This window comes from Hypanus sabinus, chromosome 4 (genome assembly GCF_030144855.1).
Source record: "Hypanus sabinus isolate sHypSab1 chromosome 4, sHypSab1.hap1, whole genome shotgun sequence".
NCBI lineage: Eukaryota > Metazoa > Chordata > Chondrichthyes > Myliobatiformes > Dasyatidae > Hypanus > Hypanus sabinus.
Genome location: NC_082709.1, coordinates 153,908,040 through 153,930,821, shown reverse-complemented (window position 1 = coordinate 153,930,821; position 22,782 = coordinate 153,908,040). Strand labels below are relative to the sequence as shown.

Genomic DNA, 22,782 nt, shown 5'->3' with positions numbered 1-22,782 from the left:
AGATTTCTGAAGGGACATTCATGTTTGAGGCAACAGGATGGTATATGATATAGATGACACTGACTGTCAATGAAGAAACTAGTAAGTGACCATGATGATTTTTATCACTGGAAGGCTGTTCCATTGCGGTTTCGTAAACACAGTCCTCATAAGCACCTTCCTTTCTGTGCATATTTTGGCCTTGAATAGTGAGAGGACGGTAGGATGTTTACAAATGTTAGAAAAAAAAATCAGCTGTGGGTTGACTTCAGGGTAGGAAAGTTTGGCTTTTTCCAGGAAGACATTCATTGTCTTGGCATTAGGTTGAAAAATGGCAAGTCGATTTTATTCTGGAGAAGTACATAATGTGTTGTATTTAAGGTGGTGAGAAAAAATTAGTGAATGTAAAATAAATGGGAAGGTATTGAGAAATGTGGGTAAACAAAAAGACCTCGGAGTGCATGATTGCAAATCCTTAAAAGGAATAATACTGCTCAGCAGAGTGCTTTTAAAATATAATTTAGCATAAAACATACACAGGATGCTTTCAATTATTAGCCTCAAACCATAAGAATGGAATTATGCATAGTGCTGGTTAAGTTTCAGTTCAAATGCAATTCTGAGCATTATAAAAAAGATAATGGAGATGGTACAGAAGATATTCCATGACTAGAATATTTTAGCTATTAGGAAAGATGGGACTTACTTTTCGAAGTGAAGAAAGGAAACTTGAATTAGTTGGGAAGGGTTGAAGGCATATATATTAAAAGGAAATGGTAGAAAATGCAAGAAAATAGGCTCAGGAGTAGCCCAATAAGCTCTTGAAGCCTGCCCTGGCATTCATTATGATCATTGCTGATCTATGTTAGCCTCAGCTCTTCTGTGCCATTTCTCCACACATCTTAATTCCATGATCTATTAAATATCTACCCAGCTCTGCTTTAAATACTTATAATGATCCATCTTCTGTCATCCACTGGAGCAAAGAATTCCAGGGACTCTCAACTTCCGCGACAAGGATTTCTTTACTACTTCACTTTTAAATGACTGGTCCCTTAGTTATAATTATATTCCCTTGCTTAACTCTCCCGCTTGTCATAATATTTCAACATCTACACTGTCAATTTCCCTTGGGATCTTATTTGTTTGAATTCTTCAAAATCCAAGGAATTTGGCTGGAATACTTAAGTCTCTCTTGATGTGAGAACTGCCTTGTCCCAGGAACAAATTAGTGCATCTCCTTTCTACAGCTTCCAATGTTACTATCTCTTTTTATTATTATCTTTTTATGGAGCAAACATTCATGCTATATTCCAGCTGTAGCTTCAGCAGCACAACTGCAGCAACCACCCCATCCCTCCACCCTCATTTTAAACTGCAGTCTCTTTGAAATGAAGGCCAACATGCCATTTCAATTGCTTGTTCAACCTGCCTGCAATCTTTTTGTGATTTTTTTACTAGAATACCTAGATCCCTCTGTACTTCACTCACTTGCAGTCTTGTGGAGGGAAAAGTGGAGGATGAGGAAAAACATTTTCACAGTGGTAGAGGTCTGGAATTCATTATCCAAGACCGGTGGATGCATAAATGTTTGCTGCGTTCAAAATGTGTCAATGTGGGAGAGCTGTGACCTGCAGGATTATATATCAAGATGAGTTTAGGTTTTCTGACTTTTGATAGCAAGTTAATTATGAGCTAATGGGATCCTGGGTAATGTAGATTTTCTTTGGTTCTACATGAAGTTGCATTCTTCTTTGAGGCAAAAACTCAATTCAAACCAAATTTGTGTGGGCTTGTGCAGGTAGTATTGCCAAAAGGAATACTTCTGTAAATGTCTAAATCAAGAATTGGATGTAACTGATAATGCTATCCATTTGGGATTGGGATTAATTTATTTTTGTCACAAGCACCAAGGCATACTGAAAAGATTGTCTTGTATATTATTCATACAGATCAAATCATTACAGAGTACATTGAGATAGAACAAAGTAAGACAATAACAATTAAGAATAAAGTGTGACAGCTGCAAAGGAAGTGCAGAGCATGTAAACAATAAGATGCGAGGTCATAATGAAGTAGATTGTGAGAACTAAAGTCCATTTTATAGTAGGGAATCATTTTGATAGTCTTACTACAATGGGTAGATGTTTTCCTTTGGCATGCTGATACATACAGACTTTTCTCTACTCTATCGATGAAGGTAGAGGAGAATGTCTGGAGTGGGTGGGTCTGATTATGCTGGCTGCTTTACTGAGGCAGCAAGAAGTATGTGTAGAGTCCATAGAAGAGAGGCTAATTTCCATAATGTGCTGAGCCATGTACACAATTCTGTAGTTTCTGGTGGTCATGGGTAAAGCAGTTGCCATACATTATGCATCAGTTATGCATCAAAATAGGATGCTTTCTGTTATGCATCAAAATAGGATGCTTTCAGTGGAGCATCAGTAAAGAATTAGTAAGAATCAGCTGGGACGTTAAATTTCTTCAGCCTTCTGAGGAAATGGAGGCATTGGTGAGCTTCCTTGGTCATGATATGCATGTGGTTGGATCAGGAGAAGCTCTTGGTGGTATTTACTCTTAGGAGTTCGAAGTGCTCAAACTCAGCATAGTTGATATAGACAGAAAAGTATGCATCTCCCTCTCCCCTCACTTCCTAAATTTAATGACCAACTTTCTTGTTTTGCTGTCATTGAGAGGAAATTTGTAGTCGTGACACTATAACCAGTTAGTCCTCTAGCTTCCTCCTGTATTCTGAAACCGTGCACAATGGCGGTATTATCTGTAAATGTGGAGATGGAGTTAGTGGAGAATCTGGCTGCACAGTTGTGAGTGTAGGGGGCTGTGTTCCAGACCTTCTGGAGCACCAGTGTTTAGAATAATTGTGGCGGAGGCATTGCTACCTATTCTTATTGTTGGGCAGGAAAGCAAGCGAACTGTTTACAGTACAACATGTTGAATTCCAGGTGTTGGAGTTTGGCGATGAATTTAGTTAGAATTATACATAGTATTGAAACTGCAGTTGTAGTCAATAAACAATAGTCTAGTGTAGGTGGCTTTACAATGCAGATGCTTCAGTGATGAGTGTAGGGCTAGGGACATAGCATCCACCATAGTCTTATTTAGTGAGTAGGCAAATTGTTGTGGGTAGAGGTCTTCTGAAGGCTGGAATTCATTTGTGTCTTAAAGCTGGTGGTCTTCTCAAAGCAGATGAGAACCACAGATTGAAACAGTGAGAGGTTAAAAATGTCTACAAAATCCCCGCTGGCTGATCTGCTTTGGATACAAGGTCACGACCAGTGACACTTTCCGCGGGTTCAGTCTTTGGAAGAGTAAACTTAAGTCCGCAATGGTGACTGTGGGTTCAAGTGCCATGGAGGCTGTTGGGTGGATAGTGATATCCCCATTCTCTTCTGTCTAAATCATGCATAGAATATGTTAAGCTCGTCAGGGAGGGATGCGCTGTTGTTGGCAATGTTGCCCAACTTTATTTTATGGGCTGTTAGAGCATGTAGGCCCTGCCACAACCGATGGCTGATTTAGGACTCGATCTTGGATTAGTATGATGTCGTGGCATTAAAATTAGTGTCACTAGATTTTAATGCTGTACACCTAGGCTTCAATAGGAAGTAAGCCCGGTTCATTCATGGGAAAGCCCAGTTTCCTCGGGCTGCGTAAGTCCAGGGAATACACACACCAGTACTGCCAAGTCAGTGAGGTTGGGATGGCTCTTCCACCTAAACAAGAGAAAATCTGCAGATGCTGGAAATCCAAGCAACACACCCATCGCCTGCTGAGTTTCTCCAGCATTTTGTGTGTGTTTCTCCCACCCAAGCCCCAGTTTGTGTGAATGCTGTGTAATTTGGTACCTTGTTAGAACTCGGTGTCAGGAAATAACAGACAGCACAGTGCATATAATTAAAGGAATTATATTTATGAATATTAACTAAGGGTTAGTAAAGAAAAGAAAGAAAAAAACAAAAGGAGTCTATTATAATTAGTCAAATATGCAGAGCTTGGAGCTCAGCTCTTCCAAAAGTCATATTACTGATCCCCAGCAGACTTCCTCACCTTGCTCCGTTGAAATCATGGTCCCTACCGTCGAATCCTACACCCAGTTCTCTCCAGCGTCTTCTCTCTTCATCTCCTGCCGAACCAAGACCCCAGTTTCCACCGATGCCAGGCACAAAAAAAAATCCCTCCCTTGTTTGGGTGGCTCGCATTCCGAAGCACCTGTTGTCTCTGACCATAACCCAAACACTGCTCGTACAGAAAGACTTAATATGTTAGCGGTGAAACCTTTACCAAGACATTAGGCATGGTTACTGGTCTGGGAACACCTGGAGTGTCCTCTTTGCTGCAGAGTTCCCAACATTCTTACTCTGACCCTGAGTACAATGTTTAGGAGAGTCTGAATAATTCCCCAACACACATGTATGTCTGGTTAGCAGTTTAAAAAGAATTAAAGATTAGCTTTATTTATTACATACGTCGAAACATACAGTGAAATACGTCATTTGTGTAACAACCGACACAGTCCAAGGAAGGCAGCCTGCAAGTGTCACTCTGCTTTTAGAGCCAACATCGCATGCCCACAGCTTACTAACCTTAACCTATTTATCTCTGGAGTACGCAGGGAAACCACAGTACCCAGAGGGAACGTGCAGTCATGGGGGGAGCGTACAAACTCCACATGGACAGTGGCGGAATTGAACCCTGTTCACTGGTGCTGTAAAGTGTTACGCTAGCCACTATGTTACTATGCCACTCCTAAAGGAAAGAAGTACAGTGATGCATCAGGTCCTTGTTTGTATATCTTGAATGCTTAAACTAAGAGTAATGCTGACCTGTTTTGTATGTGGCTTTTTAAAATCATATTTGCTAAAGATTCCTCATTGCAATACTAACATAGCCACCTGTTTGAAAAATTGGACGGAGCCAACTGTAATAAGTATCTAGACATTGCTGGGGAGATTCTGCTAGAATATGACTGAATTGCATGCCACCTCATCCTGATGTGTTTGGTGGCATCACGGGATTGATTGTTGCAGAAAGATTATCAAGAATATGATTCCTGCTGTGTACCATTAATCTGAATAAAGCTAATAATGTGAGGCCGTGTGGGAATTCAAGCAAAACTACCATCACTGGAACACTCCTCCATGATTTGATTCCTCCATTCTGCTTTGTCTCTAAGCATTAGCCTTGCAAGCTGGCATAAAGGGATGTGACTAGGCTCCCAACCCTTTCCCATTTTTTAGTAGGTGTGAAAGTGTTACTTCAAGATGCAGCTATCACATGCATAGCATCCAGTATTTGAAGGGTGGTAATACCTTCCCTAATGCCCCTCCTCCTTTTTCTCATATGGTCCACTCTCCTCTCCTATCAGATTCCTTTATCTCCAGTGCTTTACGCTTCCCACCAACTGGGCTTCACCTATCACCTAGCAATCCTCCTTCCTCTCCCTCCACCTGTTTATTCTGGTATCTTCCCCATTTCTTTGCAACCCAGAAGAAAGGTCTCAGCCTGAAATGTTCAGCTGTTTGTTCATTTCCAGGAATGCTGCCTGACTTGCTGAGTTCCTCTGACATTTTCTGTATGTTGCTGCTTCAATTTCTCTTGTCACTTTAAACAAAACTATGCTGAGCTTGTACACTCAAAGGAAGGCTTACAAACAACTGTACTGCTGTTCCATAGCTTGTAGTAGCTTGGAACTAACTTTGAACATTGCTGATTCAAGAAGTTCAGTCATCAGCAAAGGTGTGTGTTGCCAGAGAGGAACTGGAAAATGTAGAATATTTTGCCTATGTTGGAAGTTTTCTCTCCAAAAATCAAACATTGAATCCTGTGCGAGATCATCACCTCACTCTGATGCTTCCCTGCTTCCCCTTTTCCCATGGTGCACTGTACTCTGCTATCAGATGCCTTCTTCTTCAACTCTACCTTCTCCACCTATCGCTTCCCAGCTTCTTACTTCACTCCTTCCTCTCTCCTACTCGCTCATCTTCCCCCAACCCCTGACTTCACCTACGACTTGCCAGCTTGTACTTCTTCCCAGCACTCACCACCTTTCACCTTTCTTTTCTAATATGATGGAAAGTTTTGGCCTGAAAATCAATTGTTTCTTCCCTTACATAGATATTGCTTGATTTGCTTAGTTCCTCCAGCATTTTGTGTGTATTGCTCTGGATTTCCAGCATCTGCAGAACCTCTTGTGTTTATTCTTCTCCACCTTCAGGGATTACTGCTGTTGTAGATTGCTGGTGGACATTACTGATTATTGTATCTCATTTATATAAAATTAAAACAAACTGATGGAAATAATCAGTAGCAACTGATTCAGAGGGGGTTACGAGTGCTGGTCTAGATCGATACCTTAATTTGTGGTGTTTAAAGCATAAAGAACATCTGCTAATTTCCAGAAAATATATATTTGGATTACTAAATTTTATATGTGCTTTATAATTGATTCTCTTAAATGGAAATACTCAGCAACTCCCTTGCCTCCAACTCTTCCTATCTCAATTAAACACTGAACCACCTTAATTTAATTGAACAAATTCTTTTTTCAAGTTAATCTTTCCAGTTTGATTCAGCTCTGTGCTCCTCTTTTCCCTCACTGGAATTCAGCTGGCTCATTTTTTTGGCTATTATGAAATCATACAGCACAAGAATGGGCTAGAAGTGAAGTTTTGATACAGAGAAAGAAGGATTAAATTGAAATTATTTTACTTTGCCAGCAGATGGCAGTAGCTATCTTAAATTGTAATTTTTTTGTGATCATTACCACCAAATCTGTACACACTAAGAATGTGCCTGTAAGGTGAATTTTATTTTGTAAATGATCGTTAAATGTGAACTTTACTGACCTCAAGATTTTGAGTGTATAATTATGAAGGGAATGAGATTCAAGGTAATGAGAAAGCTTAATTGATAGGGGAACAGAAGGCCAAGTGAAGGGAAGGTAAGGGTATGAAAGTTAAACATAAGAGAGTTTGTAATCAACGAAAATAGAAGTCTGAAAGATGTTCACTGAATTTAAACTCTGCATCTTTTAAAATCACTTTTAATAAATAAACACATCAAAGCTGGCAGTGACATTCTGGTTTGTTCATTTTCTGTTGAGGCTGAGCTTACATAGCATCATAGAACACTACAGCAGAGAAAACAGACCCTTTAGCCCATCGAGTCTGTGCTAAACTATTATTCTGCTTAGTCCCAATGACCTGCACCTGGACTGTATCTCTCCATATTCATCCCATTCATGTACCTGTCCAATTTTCTCTTAAACGTTGAAATCAAATCCTCATCCACCAATTTGAGTGTAGAAGTTCTCCTTCATATTGCCCTCAGACATTTCACCTTTCATCCTTAACACATGACCTCTGTTTCTAGCCTCAGTGGAAAAAGTCTGCTTGCATTTAGCCTATCTATACCCCTCATGGTTTTGTATACCTCTATTAGATCTCCTTGTTCTCCTTTGGTTATCACTAATCTATTCAATCTTTCCCTATAACTTACTTGTAACCTAAATGCTTTGCGTAATTTTGAAGTTCTGTAGAACAGATCAGTTGCAAACTTTCTGGAGAATCGGTTGGTGAGAAAATCTTTGTTTCACTCTTGAGATGGATTATTTTTTGAGAGGGGTAAAATATAGTATTCATTAATTTTCTGTCCATGTTTTGGCTTGTGACTGTAAACAATCAAACTGGCAGGATATATCAAACAACAACACACACAAAATGCTGGTGGAACACAGCAGCAGGCCAGGCAGCATCTATAGGGAGAAGCGCTGTCGACGTTTCGGGCCAAGACCCTTCGTCAGGACTAACCGAAAGGAAAGATAAGAGATTTGAAAGTAGTTCTCAGGATGAGGCTTTTCATTCCAGGATGAAGGAGATGTCTTCCTTTTTTAAACAAAGGGGCTTCCCTTCGTCCACCATCAACTCTGCTCTGAAATGTATCTCTCCCATTTCCCGCACATCTGCCCTCACCCCACCCACCCGCCATCCCACTCGGGATAGGGTTCCTTTTGTCCTCACCTACCACCCCACCAGCCTCCAGGTCCAACGTATAATTCTTCGTAACTTCTGCCACCTCCAACGGGATCCCACTACCAAGCACATTTTTCCCTCCCCCCCCCCCCCCCCCTTTCTGCTTTTCACAGGGATCACTCCCTACACGACTCCCTTGTCCACTCGTCCCCCCCCATCCCTTCCCACTGATCTCCCTCCTGGCACTTATCCTTGTAAACGGAACAAGTGCTACACCTGCCGTTACACTTCCTCCCTCACCACCATTCAGGGCCCCAGACAAGAGTAACAAATACAACTCTGCTATGTCAGAAAAGAATGAGAGAGAAAGCAGGGAAGATGTGAGGTCATCTTCAGTTGAAGATGTGGAAAAGTCAGATATTTTATGTTAATGTTCAGAAGGACACGGGTCCTGAAAGTGAATCACTGAAAGTTAGTATTCAGATTCAGCAAATGATTAATAGACAATAATATGCTCACAAGTGTAGAGATGCCTTGGCTGATTACATAGAAACCTGGTGTGGCTGCAAGTAAGATATGTCTTCTAAAGCAAGGGAGTGCTGGGAGCAGGTAACAGCTTGATTAATTGAATGATGGGGTTATAAAATGATGGGAGAGTAAAACTGACTTTATACCCTTTAGAAATTAGAAGAGATGATTTCATTGCCCTGTACAAAGTCCTTAAAGGGTAAAGGAATCATAGATGGTTCCTTTCTACTGAAGTGTTGAGAAGCAGAAGATACAGTGTTAGCAATTCAGAAAAGAGATGAGAAGCAAGTCTCTCTCTCTCTTTCTCTCTCTCACACGCTCTCGCACGTGCGTGCACACACGCACACACACAGAGCACTACCTTAGAGGTTCGTGGTTCGTAGTCGCTGAGTATATTCAAGAGAGTGATATAATTTGTAGTTACTATGGAAAGCAAATCATCCAAGAGCAGTACAGGAATGTAGTGTTCAGTTAAAAGGTCATCCTTCATCTTTCTGAATTACAGTTAGGATAAAAGACCAAATAGCCTAGCTTGCCATTCTTTTTTCCAGCTTCCAGCTCATTTTACAGGCCTTCCAGTATGGACCCACCAGGAAACCAGGACCTGCTTCTCCTGCTCCTTCTCCCTCAAAACTCTATGTGTCACCCTCTCCACTATGTGGAGATACCTGTGGGCCTTGTCACAGTCTCTGCCAAAACTGTGTGCCTCTCTCTCCTCTGCCTGCCAAGTTTCATCCTCCACTGGATTCATGCCGTTAAGTGCCAGTTCTTCGCCTTCCCTGTATCCAGGAAGGATTGGAAGCTTGCTTGTCTCTATACCACGGATTCCATAGTATCAATATCCAGCTCCAGCCTGGAACTCGACTGCCACTACCTCAAGGCCAAGACCTTCTTCACTGCTGCTGGGCCCCTGGGCTCCCCTTCCCTCACCACCACTCTCCAACCACGGATCTTTCAGGCTTCCCTCATCACTTCTTTGGGCCTCAAAGTCTCCCTCTTTCTCCCACCCTACCTTTCCGTACACCCCAACTTTTCCCCATCTGACAGTACCAACCCTCTTTCCCCCCACCTATCTGATCACAGCTCTAATCTCTGCTGTGTCTTCATTATTCCCTCCAAACTTCCCCTCTCTGAGGTGGGCTGTTCTGTCTTCCCCCTTCACCCACACCTTAGTGAGTTCTGACCCACTCCTTCGGCAAGAATTTCCCACCCTGCACCGATGACCCATTCTCTGGTTCTCTGCCTCCTCTCGATCTTTTCATCTCTAATTACAGAAGAGACATAACTGATTCGACTTCAGCACTCCTCTCTTCTCCTTGATCCTCTCTCTGAGTGCATTGCCCTCCTCTCTTTCTGCACCCATCCTAACCTTACCATCAAACCCACAGACAAAGGCAGTGCTGTTGTAGCGTGGCAGACTGACCTCTACCTTGCTGAAGCCAGGCAGAAATTCTCAGATGCCTCCTTGGTTCATTCCCACCTACATCCATGGTGCTTCTAATGCTCTCGATCTCCTCACTAACTTTCAATTCCCTGGCCCTAACTACCTCATTTTCACCATGGATGTTCAGTCTCTATACACTTCTATTCTGCCTCAAGAAAGCCTTAAAGCTCTCTTCTGCTTCTTCAACAAAAAAAAATCTAATCATTTCCCCTCCATCACCACTCTCCTTCCCCTGGAAGAATAACCTCAGAAGTTTCTCCTCTGGCTCCTCCCACTTCCTCCGAATTCCAGGGTACCCATGGATACCTACATGGGCCCCAGCTATGCCTGCCTTTTCGTTTGCAATGTGGAACAATCCATGTTCTAAGCTTTCCCTGGTAATGCTCCTCACTCTTCCTGTGCTACTTTGACAACTACATTGGCGCTGCTTCACGCTTGCATGCTGAGCTCATCAATTTAATCAACTTTGTCTCCAACTTCTGCCCTGTCCATTCACTTGGTCCATTTCTGACACCTCTCTCCCATTTCTCTCTGTCTACCAATATCATTTATAAACCTACTGATTCTCTTTTCTCAGTTTCTTTGTCTCCACTGCGCCTGTTCCCAGGATGAGGCTGTCCTTCCCAGGATATCAGAGATATCAGTTCTCTTTCAAAGAACAGGGCTTTTCTTCCTCCACCATTGATGCTGCCCTCACCTGCATCTCCTGTATTTCCTGGACATCCATGCTCACCTCATCTTGGCACCACCAGTGATAGAGTTTCTCTTGTCCTCACCTGCTTCCAGCACAGCATTCTCTGCAACTTCCAGCATCTTCAAAGGGATCCTGCCACCAAACATATCTTTATCTCCTCCCCCCCCCACCCCACCCTCCGCTATCCACAGGGATCACTTACTCCGCAATTCCCTTGTCCAGTAGTTCCACCCCACTAATCCCCCTCCTGGTTACACCTGTCCCCATGCCTATATTCAGGGCCCCGAACAGTTCTTCCAGTTGAGGCAACACTTAACCTGTGAATCTGGTGGGGTGTCTTTTATATCTAGTGCTCCTGATGCAGCCTCCTCTACATTGGTGAGACCCAGAGTAAAGTGGGGGATTGCTTTGTCAAGCACCTCCGCTCGATTTGCCAGAAGCAGTATTTCCTAGTGGTTAAGTATTTTACTTCCTATCCCTATTCTTGTTCTGACATATCAGTCCATGGCCACCTCTTTTGCCGTGATGAGGTCACTCTCAGGGCGGAGGAGCAACACTTCATATTCCATCTAGATAGCCTCCAACCTGATGGCACAAACATTGATTTCTCCTTCCAGGAATTTCTTCTCCTCCCTTTCCTTCTTCTATTCCCCACTCTGGTCTCTTAGTGCTTCTCCTCAACTGCCTCTCATCTCCTCCTGGTGCCCCTCCTTCTTCCCTTATCCCCATGGTCCACTCCTCTTCTATCAGGTTCCTTGTTCTCCAGAACTTTACCTTTCCCACCCACCTGGTTTCAACTATCACCTTCTAGCTAGTCCCCCTTCCTCTCTCCCCACCTTTTTATTCTTGTTTCTTGCTCCGTCCTTTCCAGTGCTGAAAAAGGGTCTCAGCCCAAAATATCAACTGTTTATTCATTTCCATAGATGCTGCCTGATGCTGCATTCTGCTTGTGTTCCATCTTTTTCTCATCTCCTTAAACTTCACGGAACCAATTTATGCTGTTTTTACTTGCACTGTAATGACACTGTGGGGAAATTTTAATGTCATTTTTTATGTTTCATGAATTTAAATACATTAAATTAGTCACATTTAAAATATGAATTTTGTATGTCTTCATAATGCAAATCATAAACACAAAAGATATTGCAGATGCAGGAAATCCAGAGCAATATGCACTAAATGCTGGAGGAACACAGCAGGTCAGGCAGAATCATTAGCAGTCAATATTTAGGACTGAGGCACTTAAGGGTGCCTGATGAAGAGCCATAGCCCAAATCGTTGACTGTCTAATCCTCTACATAAATGTTGCCTTTGTTGCTGAGTTCCTCCAGCATTTTGAGTGTGTTGCTCATAATAATGCAAGTTTTCTTAATGTCTTTAAGAAGGAAATATTGTCACATTTTGTCAAATGAAGTAATTATGAATTATTTTCTCAAAAATGATTTTTCCATTAAATATAAATAGCAGAAATTTTTCTCCCAAGTGTGAGTACACAAATTGTATGTTGTAAAATTTATAAATCTCATCATGAGTAAAAAATTTTAGTAATGAAGCTCAACACTTTTATTTCTCCAGTTGCTGTAAGGTAACATCATATAACCACTGTTATAACAAATCTGGATTTGCCACTTATTTCCATATCTAGCTGAGCTACACATTTTTCATACTGGCACTAGAAACTAATTGTTTTATTGTTACAGCTCTTTGTACTTTTGCAGCTGCCTTTACCACTTGCAAAAAAAAGTTTGATCCTTTTTTTTCAAGGCAGGAGATGCAAAAGCTATAAAGCTATATATACTACCAGACTCAATGACAGCTTCTTCCCCACTGTTATAAGACTATTAGATAATTCCCTAGTACAATAAGATGACTCTAGACATCATACTCTACCTCCTTATGATCTTGCACATTATCTACCTAGACTGTAGTTTCTCTGTAGCTGTTACACTTTATTCTGTTATTATTTTATCTTGTACTACCACAATGCAGTGTATATGAATTGATTTATATGAACAACACGTAAGACAAGCTTTTCACTGTCCGTCAGCGCATGTGATAATAATAAACTAATTTCATTTCATAGCTTTTGCTTGTTGTTTGCTGCTCATTATCATTTCTATCCATGTCTAACTGCCTATCAGTTCTGTTCTCACTAACCAGCATTTCTTCCCTTAGTCACCCCACTGCTTATCAAAGATCAACTTTATTTGCCATATACATTTACATGCATCAGGCATTTTCAGTCTTCCAAACACCAGCTTCAGAGTGAATTTAATTGCTCTCTTAATATTCCTGCCTTTGGCTCAGGACCTGTTTTTATTCAGCATGAAATGTTTGGGACATTTTCTACTTTTTCAGTGTAATATATCTGCTTATGTTGAATATCTAGTTTCAGTAAACATGTCTTTTGCAAGTGATAATGTAACAATACGTTGAGAACTTAAGTAATTTTATTTCCCTCAGCACATGATACTTTTTTACATTATCCGTTGTATCTCCTGTGGCACTTGCATCCGCCACGAAATTCTAATTCTGAAAAACACAAACTCGTTAATTTTATCTGGGTAAAAACTAAGAAAAATATAATCCAAAAATGTTATGAACAACTTTAGTGTCACCAAATATCAACTAATTAAGAAATATTTAAAGACTAGGGCTTCAGCCTTTACCTTTCAATCACAACTCTATTAATGAGGGATTTTGAGGTGAGTTTGTAGTTTCATCAAACTTCAAAAAATATTTGGGCATGGATTCATATAAAAAATAGTGGCGCTTAATTTTCAGTTGCACTGAACTGGAAATTTAGTTTGTAGATTTAATCCATGAACTGACCCTTTCAGGGTTTACTTTCTCAAGACATATGTCAGTAAGAATTAACTAACTAGTTCCATTTTGGTATTTTTAAGGTAAAAAGTGAGGAATCGGGGGATTCTTCGTCCCAGCAGACAACAACTCAGCCTTCACTGCAGCCATCTTTACAGACCACCCTACCACAGACACAGCTTATGCTTGCTGGAGGGCAGATCACTGGGGTATGTTGAGGCTATTTTCAACTAAAATTGAATCAAAGGATCCATACTTAATTTAATTTCTAAGGCTTACTGAAGCAATTTTGTTACTCTATTGGGTTAAATTTTCACGAGCCAGAACTGTTCAGGTTGCAAAGAAGCCATTTTAAAAAAGAATAAAATTCATTTTTTTTTAACCAGAGTAGAAACATTTTATTGTCTAATGAGTATCCTTTTAAAGTGGTATCAAATAGGTATTTAGTCAGGTTGGAAGTTGATTTTAGTATAATGTAATGTTTACTAATATTCAAGTTACTTAATATACTGTTTAGAGACATTCAATTAACTCACAAATCTGAGTGACCTCCAGTTAGCTTGATTCAGTACATTAAATCACAAAGCTTGTGGTTTGGATTCAATACCTATGTGAGATGAACTAGTCAGGCTCACTTCGACGCATCAAGTCTTCTGAGTTCTGAAGTCACGGTTGTTCCTCATTTTATATGCTTTTGCACCAAACGTTCGGATTTCTGCAGCCTCTCAAACTTCAACTGAACCAACCAATGCAGGGAAGCATGGAATAACTTGCTTCTGAGAGTTCCAAAATATGAGTCTCTTCCCCACTTTTAAGTATTTCACTTTTTTAACCAAGGCCTACAATTATTTCTTATTCCCATAGTAACAACTAGCTCTTTTACTCACTTTTGAGACCTTTGATACCATTGGAAATGTTTCAGTTTCTTATCTCAGTACTACAAAATGGCCACTGCTATATTTTAAGTTATTAGGCCTTAGAATCCTTGAGCTCTGCAAGGCCAGGAGCTCCCCACTGAGAGCAGTGAACATGAGAAACTTTTATTTTGCAACCCTGTTTCCTTATCTTGTAAAGATCAGGTTTCTGTCTGTACCTTGTGGTTTGATTGTCACAGATCTTACGGTGGCTCTTGATTCATAATTTTGTGATCAATCAGTACTGGAGAACAGTCCATTAGCATTCGCAGAGAACCTCGCAGATCTTTTAACTACCCTTGAGTATGGCCTGATCAAATTGAAACTTACTGTGGGATGGTTTTTAATTCTTTTCTCGTCTCTCAATAACCCGCTGCTCATTTTTTTTTTCTCATTATTCTTTGAAGAGAAATTTAGCCTGTTGCCACATGACTTGAGTAACAAAATGAGTAAAGCTGAGTGCTTTGCTTTAGTTCTGGTGAATGCACCAAAGTAGAAATTCAAATTTGCTTGTTTGTTTGCTCTGGTGAAGTATTAAAAATAACTTAGCCTTCATCTCATGAAGAGCAATGTTTTATAATATGTTAAATAATAACATAACTGAAGGAGATAAAAGCTTACATGTCCTTATTTAATATCACAGGATCCTAGAGATAGACAGAAACAGGCCCGTAAGACCTGTTGTGAATATTTTTCCCGGGCTCTATTCATACTCACCTTACTCTTGTCTCTTTATTTAACTTTCCACCACTGGACTGCTCGATTTTGTAATTCGACCACCTTAGTTGTCCTTTAACTGCTCTCTTCATTTGTCATTTCCTTCTTCACTGGTTGCCCCCTTCTGTCAAAGATGTGCTGTACTACCACTTACCTGCAACCTTTACACCCATCAGTTGATTAGTTTCCTCTTGTCAAGATTGCATTCTACACTGATCTTTGTTTCCTTGATCCTTCCTTATCAAACTCCAGTGGCTTTAATGTACTGTCGGCCCTTCACATGGCACTCAACTTGTTCTTTGATCATTCAGCTGCATGTGTTGCCTCCCATTATAATTTTGTAGCATAGCATTCTTCCTCTTTTGAGAATTGATTGTCATCATGAATTCAGTCAGTGATGTTGAAAGTACCATTTGAACTGTTAAGTTAACGTAGTTTTGAATAATTGTAAAAATTAAGTACATATTTCCCAGTTTACAGGACAAAAGACATATGAAGTTAAATGGGTGAGGGTTAAAGTAAAAGGAGGTAGACCAGTCTGAGTAACAATTGCACTATGTAGTGTGTATGTCAGAAGTAAGACTACACATGGCTGGTGCTTCTAATGTTGGGAGTAAGGAAAGGTATTCTCTCTATTGTGCCTTCATTACATTTTTGGCTGTATTTCCTCTAGTTCAACTAAATGTCCCCAAACAGGAAAGACTGCTGGCCCAAAGCTAGAAACCTGGATAGGCTGTAGTATTCCAGTTATGCAGACAGGTGATAGGAAGACGTTTATATTTTCAAATCACATATGACATTAAGCCCAAGCTCAGGCAGGTTGTTAAAACAAAATAGGGGACTTTTACAAGTGTCCTCATGGTACTCAAGATGACATGGGTATGCCTTGTACGATTCCAGAAGTGCATCAATCCCAGATGGTAAAAGGTGAGGGCATTCGGACATTATGCTCTGAAGATGATCATGCAGTGTTACACTGGAGCAACTGACTGTATATTAGAAGGTCAACAGATGAGGTTGGGTTGGCATATGTTGATCTTCACAGATAGTAAAGCCTACAACATAGAGGAGTTGTTGTAATATAGTTACAGGAATATTTGCTTGGTGGACATTAAATATTTGTCTCAATTTGCTATGTGATATATATATATATATATATATATATATGCTGCTCCTCTTTGTGATGCTGTGAACATGAAAATAACTACTGTTATAAGTACTACCAAATAAAATGTGCTCCATATAATTCTAAATTATGTTTATTTTTCTCCACCAGTTAACATTGACAACAGCACAGCAGCAGTTGTTAATCCAGCAAGCACAGGCCCAGCTACTGGCTGCTGCAGTCCAACACTCAGCAAATCAGCAGCATAATGCCACAGGAGCAACTATCTCTGCCACAACAGCAACTCCTATGGCACAAATACCCATCACTCAACCAATCCAAATACAAGTATGTGAACACATGTTTTATTTCTCTGCTTTTTATGAGTTAGAATACTTCCCTTTGAAGGAGTTGATTTGGAATGATTAATTACCCAAATCAGCAATTCATGAAAAACTTTCAAAGCAGGCTTGCAGAACTAAAATAAATTTTGTGGGGGGAATCAGATTAATTATAAATTCTAAAAGCAAAAAAAAATCATGCTTGTCTACATAAATGTGATTGTTCCAAATAATTTGTGCATAGGAACTCAACTATATTTTCTCTCTCCCGAAATGTAAGAAACCCATTTGTGGTTTAAAAAGAAGGAAATAATGGAATGTCATTAGTATATTGTGGCATGTTTTATTTTAAATGCTATTGGATTACAAAATTTCCATTAATTTCAACTACATTTCTCAAAACTTTTCTGTAATGTTTATAAGAAAAATGATCTTAAATTGTTTAGCTGATTCTTGGCTTCTCAATTTGCAAGTGGCATATTCAAAACATATAACTGACGTAATGCTTGACTTGCCAACAACACTCAAGTTCTTTGTATGAATAAACAAAACGAAGGACTTGGTGCTTGTGAGAAACTGTTTGGTTAAAATATTGAGTTTATCAAATCACTCCAGATATATGGAACATAAAATAGTACAGCAAAGGAACAGGCCATTTGGCCTACAGTGTTGTGCTGAACTATTAAGCTAATTAATGATCCCTAATTAATCCTTCTGCCTGCACATAGTCCAGGTCTCCATAATCTACATATTCATGTATCTATCTATGATCTTCAGAAGAGCTTCCATTGTATCTGCCTTCACCTTCACCACCATTCTGGGCATAGCATTCTAGGCACCCACCGGGTTTTCTGTACAAAAAACAAACTTGCCTTGCATATCTCCTTTGAACTTAATCCCCCTTAATTTAAGTGCATGTACTATTAGACATAACATTGGGGGAGAAAAGATATCAGCTTGCTCTGTCTTTACTACAAAATATCCAGGATTATCCCTATTTCTCTTTGACAAAAGAACCACATTAGCTACATAATCCTCTGGATCTTTGCCTGGGCTGGAGAGCACAAGATCTTGGTTAAAGCCCAGCAATCTCCTTTCTCTCAATAACCTGGAGTACATCCTATCAAGCCCAAAGTATTTGTCCATCTTAATGTTCTTCAAGAGACCCAAGACATCTCTTTTTTTCTTCTTGACCAAATTTACCACCTCTCTTATCATCCAACATTCCTTACTTGGTATTTCTTGTCCTTCCTTCTAACTGGAACGTACAGGTCCTGTAGTCTGCAGTTGGTCTTTACCAAGCTTCATCTTTCCGATGTAGATCTCAGCTATTCCCAATCAACTTCCCCTTGCTCCTGCCTAATACTTCACTATTTGCCCTCGCCCAATTTATTGCCTTCCTGCAATGTCTATATTTATCTTTTATCATTGGTTCCTAAGTCTTCCCCCATAGAATGGTCAACCACCTGGTCAGACTCACTTACTGATAAATGGATTACTAGATTGATTACTTGCACCCTGTTTTAAGAAACTGCCACAGATGCACAAAACAAATAAGAGTGGGGGGCAGTTCATAGTAAAATCCCATGAGAGTGATTGCATCTTTCTTACTTTTGAATTCTATCCATGTGTACTCAGTGGCTGAAGCCTTTGTTACGTATCCCGTAACTGGGTCACTTACCAGCAAAGATAGAGAGGTCCGTTGAAGTCTGATGGTACTATTTTTTAACAGTATTTATTGATAAAAATACACAAAAATAATATCAATGCAAACATACATATAATATACATTGTCAATACGAAATCTAAAAGCGCGGGTATAATAATCAATAAGAAATAGCTCTATCGTTGTCTAGGGGATAATGTATTGTCCGATGGAAATATAAAAGTCACTCAAGTTCATTCAGGCTGCAGCTTTTGGTTGGAGAGAGAGACGATGTTTTTAGAACTTGCCCGTTTTCCTTTTTATGATGTCGATCCTTCGAAATGTCGTCAGTGGTGATCTCTTCTTTAGCTAAGCCGTCTTCCGTGGTAAGGCCTCAATCCCGGGCAACGGGAAAGGACACATGTGGGATCTCCACCGGCTGTCGTTATTAAACGCTGTCTCAGGATTTCTAGCGTTTCTCTTGGTGCGTCTAAGGGGGTTGTTCCCCAGACCCTCTTTCATCCTGACTCATGGGGTCTCAGATGTCAATCAGGTTGGGATGATGCAATCCCTTAACCAACCCACTCTGATCATTCCCTGAGGGCTTCCATGAAGTACAGTACTCAATACACAATTCCGTCTCCAAGAGACAATGGCCGTTATCCGTGGCTTTGTATCGCAGAGGCCAGGATATTCCAAACCCCTCTCTCTCATTTCCTGGGTCTCCTGACCTGAATTAATAGCGATCTTGCAATTCTCAAAAAGGAGTGGACTACTTTGTACCCTTCGGCCCCTCAGAGTTGGGGCACAGTCGTAACACCTTCATTATGTACCCTCTAAAGTTCAACTGTGATATTGTCCTTGAATAATAGCATAGCTACCTCCCCACCTAGCTCCTTCTATATATTTTCTCAGACTCCTCTGAGGCATTATAAGGCGTTAGTCAGACTGCATTCATAGTATTGTGAACAGTTTTGGGCCCTTTGCTTAAGATGAGATGTGCTGGCATTGGAACGGATCCGGAGGAAGTTCTTGAGAATAATCCTGGGCATGAAAGAGTTAGTGGTGGCTCTGACCCAGTACTCACTGGAGTTTAGAAGGATGATTAAGGAATCTCATTGAAACCTATTGAACGTTGAAAGGCCCAGATACAGTGGCCGAGGAGAGGCTGTTCCCTTTATTTGGTGAGTCAAGGACAAGAGGGTACATATTCAGGATACAAGCACGTCCCTTTAGACCAGATATAAAGAGGAATTTCTTTAGCCAGAGAGTGGGAAATGTATGAATTCATTGCCACAGATGGCTGTGGAGGCGAAGTCATCACTTATTTTTAAAGCGAAGGTTGATAGGTTCTTGATTAGTAAGGGCATCAAAGGTCACAGAGAGAATGAAGTTGAGAGGTCTAATAAATCAGACGTGGAATGGGAGAGAAGACTGATGGGCCGAATGGCGTAACCTGCTCAGTTCTTTAGGTCTTGCATTGAAACTTTGTGGAACATTAAGTATCCATTCCTATCCTTTTCTCAACCAAGTCTCTGTTATAATCACAACATAATTTTTCCATGTGTATTGATCCATACCCTTAAGCTCACCTCCTTTGCCCTTAATACTCATTGCATTAAAATAAATAAACTTATGCCTTTGTTCCATTGTGCATATTACTTTTCTGCCTGCCTTTCTTCATAGACTTACTGGTTCTGACATCTACCTTCCTCTCAATCCCTCCACTTTCTGACCTCGTATTCTGATTCCCATTCAATTCTGAATCAACTTTTGGCCTTCATCTGCCTCGCTGTTGCTTTGGATTGCACCTCTTTGCCAAACAAATCTGCCCACTAGATATTGGTCCCTATTCATTGCAGTTGCAACCCCACTCCCCCCCCCCCCCCCCCAACAACCTCTTTCCTAGTCTCTTATAATCACTCTGGAGAGGCTCGGCCTTTTTCTACCAATGTATTGTGTGCACAATAACATCTCTGTACTTACCCTCCCGCTTGAAAATGTTATGCTACTGCCCAGAGACATCTTCAACCCTGGTACTAAGAGGCAACAAGTTATCCTAGAGTCCCTTTTGGAATTTCCTCTCTGCCTTCCTAACTCTCAAATCTCCTGTACTGTAGTTCTGTTGGATCTATTTTATTTATAGAAACAAATGCAATGATTGAGTCTATTTATGCTTTCTAAGTGCTTGGCTTTTAAAGCAGTTATTTTAGTTTTGAAAACTTGTCAGAATTAAGAGATAGGTTTCTAATAATTCATAGTAAAATTAAATATAGCCTGATTTTACATTTTGTAAGCAAGTTTCCTTCTTAACTCCTCGCTAACCCAGTTTTAATTTTAATATGGAGGCACAGAGGCTGCTGATGCTGGAATCCAGAGCAAAAAAAACAAATTGTTGGAGAAACTCAGCGTATCAGGCAGCATCTGTGGGAAATGCACAATCAATCTAGATGCTAGATGCAAGGTCTCAACCCGACTCATTGACTGCGCATTTCCCTTCACAGTTGCTGCCTGACTCACTGAATTTATCTGGCAGTTTGACTTTTTCTAATTTTAACTATGTCTCCAATATAAGTATAGTTTCTCAAATACCTTTTCTGTATTTATAGTCATAGAGAAGTACAGCACAGAACCAGGCTCTTTGGCCCGTCAAGTCCAAGCCAAACCATTTAAACTGCCTACTCCCATCAACCTCCACTGAGACCATAGCCCTCCATACCCCTATTGTCCATGTACCTATCCAAGCTTCTCTTAAACATTGAAATCAAGCTCGTATGCATGAGTTGTGCTGGCAGCTCATTCCACACTCTCACGGCCCTCTGAGTGAAGAAGTTTCCCACATGTTTCCCATAAACTTCTCACCTTTCACCCTTAACCCATGACATCTGTTGTAGTCCCATCCAACCACAGTGGGGAAAAACCTGCTTGCATTTACCCTCTCTATGCCCCTCATAATTTTGTATACCTTTATCAAATCTCTCAATCTTCAAGGAATTATCTCGTAGCCTGTTCAATCTTTCCTTATAACTCAGTTATTCTAGATCTGGCAGCATCCTTGTAAACTTTCCTTGTACTCGTTCAACCTGTTTTCATCTTTCCTGTAGGTGGGTGACCGAAACTGCACACAGTACTTCAAATTAGGCCTCACCAACATCTTATACAACTTCAACATAACATCCACCTCCTCTACTCAGTACATTGACTTATGAAGGCCAATGTACCAAAAGTATTTTTTATGATGTTCTCTACCTATGACGCCACTTACCACAAATTATGGACCTGTATTCCCAGATCCTTTTATTCTACCATATTCCTCAGTGCCCTCCCGTTCACTGTGTAAGACTTACCCTGGTTAGTCCAACTGAAGTGTAAAACCTTGCACTTGTCTGCATTAAATTCCATCTACCATTTTTCCAGCTGATGCAGATCCCTCTGCAATCCATGATAGCCTTCCTCACTGTCCACTACACCCCCAGTCTTGGTGTCCTCTGCAAACTTGCTGATTCGGTTAACCACATTGTCATCCAGATCATTGATTTAGATCACAAACAACAAAGGACCCAGTACTGATGTCTGTGGCACACTACTAGTCACAGGCCTCCAGGCACCATCTACTATCACTCTCTGGATTCTCCCACAAAGCCAATGTCTAATCCAATTTACTACCTCATCTTGAATGACAAGCAACTGAACCTTCTTGACCAACCTCCCATGCAGGATCTTGTCAAATGCCTTGCTGAAGTCCATGCAGACAGCATCCACTGCCTTGCTTTCATCCACTTTCCTAGTAACTTCCTTGAAAACTCTGTAAAATTGCTTAAACATTATCTACCATGCACAAAGCTGTGCTGACTATCTTTAATCAGTCTTAATCAGTCCCTTATAAATACCTTCCAATAAGTTTCCCACAACAGATGTCTGACTCACCGGCAAACACCACCTCCTCTGTCATCTGTACACTGTCTGTGAGGTTGATGCTGATTTGCTTCACTTCTGTGTCTGTCTCCTGAGTAAATACGGATGTAAAAAATTCATTGAAGATCTCCCCCATCTGTTTTGGTTCCACACGTGAATTACTATTCTGGTCTCCAGAGGACCAATATTGTCTGTTGCAATCCTTTTGCTTTTAACATATCTGCATAATCCCTTATGATTCTCCTTCGCCTTACTGTTAGATGAACTTCATGCCTCTTAGCCCTCCTGATTTCTTTCTGAAGTGTTCTTTTGCATTTCTTCTACTCCATAAAGACTGGTTTTGTTCTTACTTGCCTATACCTGCTAAGCACCACCTATTATTCTTAATCAGGTTCTCAATATCTCTTGAAAGCCAAGATTCCCTACACTTGTTATCTTTATCTTTTATTCTGACAGGCACATACAAGCTTTGTACTCTCAAAATCTTGCTTTTGAAGGCTTTTGTCAGAAAACAGCCTGTCCTAATCCACTCTTGCCAGATCATTTCTGATGCTATGAAAGTTATCCTTTTTCCAATTTAGAATCTCAACCCACGGACCAGGTTTATCTTTTCGTACATTTACTTTGAAACTAAAGGCATTGTGGTCACTGGATGCAAACTGTTCACCTACACAAATTTCTGTCAC

General features: G+C 40.5%; 1 protein-coding gene across 10 annotated transcripts in view; it reads left to right on the top strand.

Moving 5' to 3' along the window:
* Window positions 1-22,782, top strand: part of pou2f1b (POU class 2 homeobox 1b) — a 169,787-nt gene that overhangs the window by 77,352 nt on the left and 69,653 nt on the right. For 6 of the 10 annotated variants that reach the window (XM_059968470.1, XM_059968469.1, XM_059968467.1 and 3 more), the window contains 2 exons: window positions 13,543-13,668; window positions 16,367-16,543. In XM_059968470.1, the coding sequence (XP_059824453.1) occupies window positions 13,543-13,668; window positions 16,367-16,543 (303 nt within the window). The remainder of the gene's footprint in view (window positions 1-13,542; window positions 13,669-16,366; window positions 16,544-22,782) is intronic. The other 4 variants (XM_059968475.1, XM_059968474.1, XM_059968471.1 and 1 more) reach the window with 1 other exon arrangement.